We start from the raw sequence: 10,633 nt of genomic DNA, 5'->3' as shown, positions 1-10,633 counted from the left end.
TACCACACCTAACACTAATTGGAGCTTACTACCACTCACTAACGCACATGACTGATCTTCACTCAGCGCCTACAACGCGGAATCTAACTGCTAGTGTTTCGAAGGATAGGTCGCGCTGTCAGCGGAAAACGAATTTTACACGGGAATGACTCCCCTTACAATGGTCAGTACTTAGTCCTGTATATGTCTACCAAGTTTTATATTGATCCTCGCGTTCGAACCGTAACATGTCCCTTGTTAGTAACGAGATCTCTAAAGTGACAACAATAAATGAATTAGCTTCTTTTCTTATAATGAATATAATCGACTCAGGCCCGCAACCAGAGGGAGACTAGGGGGCCTGGCACAGGCACCCCTAAACTTTTAGTGGCCCCTCCAGACCTCAATACAAAATGCTATTATTAATACAAAAAACAATTTGTAGGAGAATTTTTAATGACTTGCCCCCCCCCTAACATATCCATGGCCCCCCAAACCTTTGTAGCTGGTTTCGGGCCTGAATCGACTTCATTTCATCTAGATTTTCGGAAGTCTATACAGCTTTAATGTTGTTTCTGAGCATTTCTGTCACAACTGCGAGTGCAGGGCTTTCATTTTCTAAAGTCGTAATAATAATAATAATAATAATAATAATAATAATAATAATAATAATAATAATAATAATAATAATAATAATAATAATAATAATAATAAACTATCTGAGGAACACAATGAGTCAAAAAAGATTGAAAGGATTAGCACTTCTTTGGACTGATCAGTTCTTGGCTGGGTAACTGGATTCCGCAGCAATAGACAACTTCGCCGAAGTGAAAGCAAGAAGGTAGAAATTGTAAGCTAGAATACTACATTTATAAAAACATTAACTTAGTAGTAAATTTTATAAACATTATTTTGCTTATAAATTATATTTAGATTTGCTTATTATCTATATATAAAAATGTTAGTCATTATGTTTCTTGACTTCGTTCCTCTTCAAAGTAGATGACGTTTGGGCCTGGGATGGTTTTTATTATTTCACTTTGACGGTGCAACTTAGGGGACGGGGAGGTGTTTAAAATATGATCAAAAATGACCGATATTAGTGTCGAATCCATAGTTTGCTGGGTCGCTGAGATGAACAGTGACATTTCCGATGCCGTTTCAATCGAAATTCAGTCCTTTACGTCTAAAATGAAACGTATTCCTCCAGCACGAAGAACGGGTATTCTGCTAGTTCTTAATATGCGGTATATAGAAACATTTCAATTATTATAAAAATTGTAAGAAGTAAATTGCAAGTTATACCTAGGTAGAAATAGAAACCAGAAGAGTTGGCCACTAAAAACTCGCCAGGTGCCTATAAGTCTTTAACTATGCCTCTGATTATGAGGGCATTTCGAACTGTCGCCGATTCACTATTTCAACCCTCATGTCGGTAAGTCCCCCATCAGGAGCATTTCATGTGTTTTCCTGATGTAAGAAAAAGTGCGAAACTCACATAAAACATAGGGGGGCGCGGTGGCTCAGTGGTAGAGCGTTCATCTCTGGTGCTTGGGGTCCCGGGTTCGATCCCAGCCCCCGCCAAGTGAACCTTGAGGTGGACAAACACCGTGCTCGTGGGTTTTCTCGGGGTTCTCCCGTTTCCTCCCACTTTCTTCATTCCACCATTTCACTCATCTCTCATAATCACCGTCTCCTTTAGCCTAACCGGCATAACCGTGGGACGTAAAACTCAAAGATTTCATTTTCATTTCACATAAAACATTGAACGAAAAAGAAATTCTGTTGACATGAAATAGACAAACATTTCAATACTTACCAAAATAGGTTTTCCTTCCCATAGAAAATACATTGCGCAGGTCATAGGGTAATCTTTAGACAATCGATCCACTTCTTTTCCGTCACTGAAAACGTGAATGTAGGTTATTTAAAAAAAAAAAAAAAACTCATAATCCTAATCCTACAAGTAAAAACCTAATAACTATCATGTATTTCGTGAATACGTTGAAGTTGTAACTTCGTAAGAACTAAAAATTACTTTGTAAATGCACTATCGTACAGATGTAAGAAGAAAACTATTTAGCAATTGAAATTACTCTCCACGTTATCGGTAAAGTCCTCAACGGGTCTCACAACATTCCACTCTTTGTGTATGTTAAATTCAGGAAATCATCACTAACTACCCTATTTAGTAAAAATTCAAATTTCTCTTCTCAAGCACTAAATATACTCTACTGAAGATAGTAAAAAGGATCATTAGGCATACTTATATGGAACATATACAGGGTGTCTCAAAAGTCCCCTGACAGGGTAACTGTTATTATCAGAGTTACAACAAAATGTAAGAGGAGAAACCGTTTCACACCTGAAGTTTTATATCTAAAGTGAAGGGATTTTTAAAATCGGACGAGCCATTTGGGCTGCACATACTCTTTATGCGCTCAATGTTAAATGAAAATGCAACGTTGCCATTTACCTAGACCCATAAGAGAATGAAGATACTATTTGAAATGGTGGCTGGCCATCGACACGTTAGCAAAAAAGACAGTAATTTCATTCACTTATGTTGTGGGTCCAGGTAAATGGCAACGTTGCATTTTCGTTTAACATATGTTGTCCTATGTCAGGGACTTTTGAGACACCCTGTATAGCCACCGTTAAAACGATCTGCATCCTCCAGCGATAGACAAAGCAAAAGTGTATTGCATACCACTCAGAGTTCTCTAATTATCCTAATAGGCTATATGGAAACCTCCCGTTAAAGCCACCAGTTACCAGTTAAGATGTTAACAGATTGACTTTATTAACGAGCTCGCCCAAGATAATTGTTCTACCTATCTTGAGCGAGCTCGTTAATAATGTCAATACGTTAACATCTTAACTGGTAACTGGTGGCTTTATGGCATATAACCTATATATACGAGGGCGGGATGAAAAGTTCTCGGCCTGACAATGAAAGACTGAGAATTTCAGTTCTAAAATGATTTTATTTTTCGACATAATTTCCCTTAACTTCAATACACTTGGTCCAGCGTTTCTCCAACATCAGTATTCCTTCCCGGAAGTGAGAGTCTGGAAGGTTGTGAAAATAGTCATCCACGACTTTCTCAACTTCTTCTTTCGATGTGAAGCGCTTCCCAGAAAGAAATTTCTTCAAGTTTGGGAACAGATAGAAGTTCGATGGTGCCAAATCATGAGAATATGGGGGATGGCCGAGAAAATCGTACCCCAAATCCCTAAGTTTTCCCATCGACAACGCACCCTTGTGCACAGGTGCGTTGTCCTGATGAAAGATTATTTTCTTCTTCTTCAAGCCAGGCCTCTTCTCGCGAATTTTGGCATTTAGCTGGTCAAGAAGGTTGGAATAATATTCGCCTGTAATTGTTCTCCCTTTTGCAAGATAATCAATTAACAGGATCCCTTTCGCATCCCATAAACACATTGGCCATTACCTTTTTGGCCGATACGATCGTCTTCGCTTCCTTCGGCGCTGCACCACCGTCTTCCACCACTGCTTGGACTGCTTGGACTGGTGTTTCATTTCTGGCGTGCAGTGGTGAACCCATGTCTCATCCATTGTCACAAATCGCCATACAAAAATGGCCCGATCTCTTTTGAATCGGTCCAAAGATTGCTGCGAAAATCTTTTTTGCATTTGCTTTTGGTCGGCAGTCAGCAAATGCGGCACCCATCTTGCGCAGTGCTTTCGCATCCCCAGTTTCTTGTGCAAGATGTTTCGCACCCATTCCTCCGATATCCCCACACTCTCAGCTATCTCACTCACCTTCACTCGTCTGTCATCCAACACGATATCATGCACTTTTTCGATTGTTTCCGGTGTGGTTGCGATTTTCAGCCTTTCTTCATGTGGGTAATCTTCGAAGGATGTGCGACCACGTTAATTCAGCTGCCCACTTTTTAACGGTTGACATGGAAGGAGCAGAGTCCCCGTAAACTTATGTCAACTTCGCATGAATTTCCGTAGGGGTTAATCCATCCAAAACGAAAAATTTGATTACGACACGATATTCAAGTTTATCCATTTTCACAACTAACACGCAAGACGTCTAACTGCAACAATGCCTGCTCACAAACTAGCTGAGACAACAAGTTGACACTTGTTATACGAACAAGTGAAAAGCGCTCCCAGGCAAGAACAATTAAATTTTGCTGATTGGAGTGGCATCTCTGGATCAAGCCAAGAACTTTTCACCCCCCTCGTGTATATATATTCGAAATATTGGTGCTAATATTCAGCACTTTTCCTCCAATTTTTGTCGTATATTTGAAGTGTCATCTCTTTGCTATCAGATAGGATAATTTTTAAACGTGTTACATAATTACAGAAGCTTTTATATGATATAATAAGAAAACATCCGTTTTGTTCACAGGTACATTATGGTCATGTACTGTACCATTGAACAGACCCCTCTTGTACCTTTGAACAAATTGATAATTACAACGTTTCTGAGGCAATAATATAAAAAGAAGCCAAAAATATTAATAGTTATAAATTGCAATAAAAGGTTTAGCTATAAAAAGTTCCCCAGAATTGAAATTTTATTAATTAAATTAAAAATTGAAGAGAAGTTCTAACAAAAACTTGTGAACAATAAAGATGAGCATATACAACTCTTTTAACACAACCTTATATGTTATACAATAAGCGAATATTTAGAAACAGTAGAACCGCCGCTACTATTCTACGAGTACCGTTATGTTTTATAATTAATTTAGAAAGTCATGTCCTCCTTTAATGGGTGCGTTGGCAGACGGTCGTGTAGGTCATTAGGGGTTGATGACATGATTACTGTGTTTGGAAAGATCCTATGTTTCTTTTTTTAGCTGTGATGACATGTGTGTATTGTTGGAAAGGTCGTGTCCTCTTTTTCGAGGTTGTATACTGGATATTTTTAAAAATAATAATGGAAATTTAAATTTGAATTAAATCTGTTGATATGATGAAACGTTATTCTGTATCCCTTACTTCCGTATCAGTGATTAAATTAATAATAATAATATTGAATATATTTACATTATTGACATTGAGATCAAGACCTGTGTTCGAATCTTGTATTATACAGATGATTTTGACTAATAGAAACTCAGAATGAAATGAATACATGTGTTGAATTACGTATTATACAAATGGGTTTGACTAATAGAAACTCACATTGAGAAATATATATATATATATAATTTGGAAAAATGAAATATTTGAGTCCCACCATTATGCCTGTTAGGCTAAAGGAGATGGTGATTATTTTATTTGTTCGTTTGTTTTACAAAATCGTTGTTAAAAATAAGATGTTCGAACAATATGTGAGAGAATGAAAGATATTCTCCTAATAAATTAGTCGGAGCAAATTCGTTGTTAACTTTAATTTGATCGCTTCCTAAGCAGCTGAAAACACTTACAGTGTGTAAAAGTTTATGTGATACGTACTGAGAATGAACCCAGGACCCCAAGCTCCGGAGGTGAACGCTGTATGATGGGAGGGAAATATTTATTCATGCGGAACTTTTTTAATTTGACGGATCGTATGCATAGCATACTCGGTGAACCTTGTAAAAGCTCGTGTATGGAATACGTATACTACGGTACGATATACTATGCTGGTACATATACAGAGCGTGGTTTCCGTACGCTTTTGCTGGTGAACTTAAGACATGAACTGAACTTTTCGCGCGCTTTTGGAAAACCGGTTGAGTAGGAGTGATGATGTGTGCTTGCAGGGGGTTACTAAAACTTGAATTCAAATACAAAGGAAGACCGTTGACACGTTTGGTAAACATTACAGAATACCGCCAGACTAATAGAAATAACTTTGGTGCCGCGGTAGGTGAACAAAAGAAAGATTGCGCACGTGGTAGGTGAGCATGTTGAAACATGTCCATATGGTATTTAAGAATAGAAAAGAACTTTAATGTTGGGAATGCTGAACACGTGATTACCTTGCGGTTATGAAAATTACTTTAAATACAGGTTATAAGAGACAAAATATATAAAGATACATCATGCAGTCGTATGAGAAGAAGGATCTTTGCAATAGCAATATTGAAGCAATATCTGATGCTGAAACAGAAATATACGAATCATCGTCAGATGAAGAATTTGATTTTGACGCAATAGATTCACCAGCGCTAACAGTTTCACCAACACCACCATCATCTCCAGTTGTATTATCAAGAACATCACGATTTTGGGCTTTAGATTGTTGTTGTAATAGTGAAAAAGTGGATCGCGAATGTATAAAGAAGGCTATTGAAAAATGGAATTTTAATGAAACACTAATATGTGAGGGATGTACAACAGGATCTAATCATGATTTTGCTCATGGTTGTATGACTATGCGTCCAGAATTATTGGAAATCCGCGCTTGGAGTATTATAGCAAGTCCTAGTGTTGAAGATGATGTGTTTTATTTGTACGCAAACACGCATATTATCGGACTATTAACAAGAGAAAAATTTTATGATGCCTATGTGGAATTATTAAGTGATACAGACTATTTACCGGAATTACTAGAGATTTTCATAAGAAAAGACAAACGGAAAGCGAATATTTCAGATTGAAAAAATGTATTCGAATAGTGCTAGTGTTTCATGTGTGTTATGTACTGGTGAAAACATTAATGTGAACTGTGTATTAAAAACTATAAAAGTATACTTACACAACAATAATCCAATGGAATGCGTGGAATGCAAGTTACATCTTCCTCATGAATGTAGACATTTTCATAATACTGGATCATTTGCAGTGAAGTATTTATTTCTTGACAAAACTCTTAGTGAACTCTTTGAAGTGTTTGAACAAGAACATAGTGAAATCTCATTTCTATGCTTTATGCATAAGACTTGTGATCTTTTACAAAATACAGAATTTGTTGGACAGATAATTCCGTTTTTTATTTTTCATACAAATGAAATTTCACCATGTGTAAATCAGTATATTATCGATATTCAAGGTTTTAAAATGTCTGATAACGAATTTATTATTCGTGAGTTTTGTTTAACTGCATGCGATGATACAGTAAATTTCCATTGCTTGGTAAAATCACCATTAGAATAGAATTTATTATCACTAGGATGTCAAAAACAAATTGACTGGTTAACATTAAATTTGCATGGATTGAAATGGAATAGCAAAACTGGATATACTGTATCATGCATACGAAACCTTGTATATCAATTATGCGCAAAGAATTCAACCTTTTATTGTAAAGGTTTAGAGAAATCTCTTTGGATTAAAAGAATATTTGCATTAGATAATGTCATTGATTTAGAAACAAAACATTGTCCTTCATTAAATGAATTATGTGGAAATACATTTAATGAATATTGTTCTTTTCACACAAGTATTGTAAAGAAATCATGATGTGCATATCGTAATGCACAACAGTTGAATTATTGGTGGAAATATGAAAGATCAACAACATTAACTAATGCATTATCAAGATTGTAATGAGGAATTGTAAACAAAATGCATGGGTGTAAGTTTTGTTAAAAAATATTGTAAATTAAAAATGTAAATTAAAAAAAATATATAATAAAAAAATTAAAAAAATTATTTGTCTTCTTTTTAAAAATTTGTTTACATGTTTATAAACAATATCATCATTCTTTTTCAAATTTTTCTTGTTAAATAATTTTAAACACTTTTCAAATGATTGAGTGCGAATAATATGCTGCAGAAAATATAAGACAAAATAGCCACATAACACAGAATTATCATGTTGATATTGTTGATATTTGTATTTGTTGATATTTGTAAAGTACATTTTAGTATTTTTCGACAAAAAGGTTTTTATTTCCTTGGGAATGTCCATAGCAAGACTATCAAAGTAGTACCCATGTTTTTTCTTATTGATGTACACTGCAACCCAGTGGGAACCAGCAAAATCAGATGTATCAAGATTAATCACAAGTGCTGCAGGAGGTTTTACCGTTACAGGAAGTTTGTCAATAAAGAGAATTCCAGTAACACTTGCACCAGTCACTTTATCACTTAGTAACACTTTTAATAATTCGTCACTATACATGATGAAGATTATTATTATTATTTTTAATTGTAGTAGGTATGTAATTATCACTGTTATTCACATGTAACACATAATCATACACTTTCACATATTCACTATACAGTAATGCTTCATGAACAGTACATCTATATTGTCCGAAACGATGCTTATTATGTGCACACCGATGAACGTGAAAACTTAATGCAGTATACTTTGGACAGTTTATTTCTTCCAAATTTGTAACTTTTCTTTGAAGAATTTCTTGAAGAAAACACTTTCTATTTATTCCATATGTGTATATGGTTGTAGTATTTGAACAATATGTTTGAAGTATTTCCTTAAGATGTGAATATTCTACATCCCCTTCGTGCCAGGTAATGCCATACACATTCTCACCTAGATATTTGTTTGTACTTACGATTGGCTCAGATAACTTATTTAAAGGAAATGGTGTTTTAAAAACCCAATTTTGAAAAAAGGAAACGTCAGGATTTACAATGGCTAGCTCTTTTATAATAAAGTCATCTTCGTTATCATGATACGCCGAGAAGTGAACAACAACCCGCATTGTACTCAACTAAATAAATTAGAAGGTGTTATCAGTATAAGTATTTCTGTCTTTGTCTACTTGTGCTAAAGAATCGAATTGTGCGTACACAATGCATGTAACAGGTTCAGTTAAAGTTTCTGAAAATGATACTTTTAAATTTACAGGGGAATCACGTACTACATCCCACGTGTTATCATCTAAAGTTCCTGTTGGAGATAGAATAAATGCATACAGAACATATCCGTTTGGATACTCATCAAGAGTAACAGTATGTGAATAATTTTGATAATATATACCAGTACCTGAAGTCAAAGTATAGTAGAGTACATATGTATGTTCTGCAGACACTTTTCCCCCTCCACCCCTAACTAACAAAAACTATGAAGCCGCCACTGTGCACTTTAACACAGAGGGATACCCCAAAGTGAGATTGAATATGCTTTTATGACATTTAAAATCATAAAAACTTACATCTAAAAACTTACATCTAAAAGAATTTGTTTAGATTACTGTTCCTTTAATGGAAAGACAAAATTATATATATATATATTTTGTGAATATCGCCCCAACCATCGCGACATTCTGTGAGCACCATCCATATATATGTGCCCTCCGATTTCAAAAAAATATTATGAGATGTATTATCTTAGATTAATGTTTAGTTCAGCCATATCTTCATCTTCTTCAAATTCAGTTGTTTTTATGTTTTTTAGATTTGAAATTTGTATATCGATATTATCACAATCATGTTCATACATACGAAGCATTTTAGATAGTTCTTTCATACGTTTTTGTACATTTCTAATATTATCCTTAGATCGCTTCTTTTTTAATTTTAATTGTGTGATTTTTAGCTCAATTGTTTCATTGTCAGACTTAGCTACAATGCTTTCTAAGAATCTACATACTCTTTGATCAGATGTACTGCTCATTCTGCGCAATATGAGGAAATGCAAGCTGTTATATGTATTTACTTATTACATCATCTCTGAAAGAAGTTTAAAAAGAAAAAAGCTACTAACATACATATACATATATAGCAAAGAAGAAGGAGGAAGTAAAACTTGTACGCTTGCCAATTTTTTTTCTCTCTCTTATTCTCTCTCTCTTTCCTTCCCATCAGCTGTGAACGACAGAGAGATTTATGCAATAGAAACAGAGAGAGAATGATTAACGGCGGCATATACGTCGCCTCTCATATACTTAGTATTGAAATTAACAGCTAAACATAGCTCGGGCGCTGTATCCTTCGCTAAACTTTTCTCTCGTAACGGTCACAATTCGAGCGAAATATGTTGCGCTGTTACACGGCGGACTTTGGCTGTGAACATCCTTGTCGACAGAGCCACTATTTAGTTCCAAAACGTGCCACATGCGCGCGCTAGTGTTCCATATACAAAATGTATTTCTCACATCTCTTTTTTCTTCCCACACAGATTTCTAGAGTTGAAGCATTTAATAACTTAGTTGTATTTGTATATCCAAAGGTCTTAGCTTTTATGGCATTACCATAAAAAACACTTATACACTTAGAACATACTTAAAATTACAAGTTCGGATACTGATAATGGAATCTTCTGTTAACCTCGTTCTCTATAGGAAACAATGACTTCTTAAACTCTGTCCACTGATCGTAATTCAAACTGAATAGACAGCCGTTAATATCAAAAACTACTTGAACTTCGGTTTGCACATTTTTCACAATTACATTAAAGTTATTAGTAAGAATGAACTTTTTTGGGGGATCCATTTCTAAACACTTCATTTTTTACTTATGACAACATATTTTTGTTCATTTTCGTTCATTTTTTGGATTTACATACAGAACTCAACAGTTGGATAATTACCTTTTAGACCAGTGTATTTGATTTTTATTCCATCTTTAACGATCTCATCAATCATTTTATCTGTTAATTGTTTTGTAAATCTAGGTGGAAGAAAAACCTTGAACTTTTCACACTCAGCTAATATGCTCTTTCCAAACTTAGTTTTAATCTTTTCCATTTTTACAATTTTATATTCCGTATTTAATTCTAATTCTCTTAATCCAATAACCTGTTTTTGTTCAAGACTTCCAAGGTTG

The 10,633-nt window shown here is 34.9% G+C and overlaps 1 protein-coding gene across 1 annotated transcript in view; it reads right to left on the bottom strand.

The window, feature by feature from the left end:
• Positions 1-237: 237 nt before the first annotated feature.
• Positions 238-10,633, bottom strand: part of LOC145669002 (sodium channel protein Nach-like) — a 192,482-nt gene continuing 182,086 nt past the window's right edge. Inside the window, exons 14-15 of the mRNA XM_081737368.1 lie at positions 1,799-1,883; positions 238-252 (exon numbers count right to left, since the gene is read on the bottom strand). Of these exons, the coding sequence (XP_081593494.1) occupies positions 238-252; positions 1,799-1,883 (100 nt within the window). The remainder of the gene's footprint in view (positions 253-1,798; positions 1,884-10,633) is intronic.

Source organism: Thermobia domestica, chromosome 1 (genome assembly GCF_964235325.1).
Source record: "Thermobia domestica chromosome 1, izTheDome1.hap1.1, whole genome shotgun sequence".
Taxonomy (NCBI): Eukaryota; Metazoa; Arthropoda; class Insecta; order Zygentoma; family Lepismatidae; genus Thermobia; species Thermobia domestica.
Note: the sequence above shows the minus strand (reverse complement) of the source record. Positions and strands in the feature narration are given on the sequence as shown.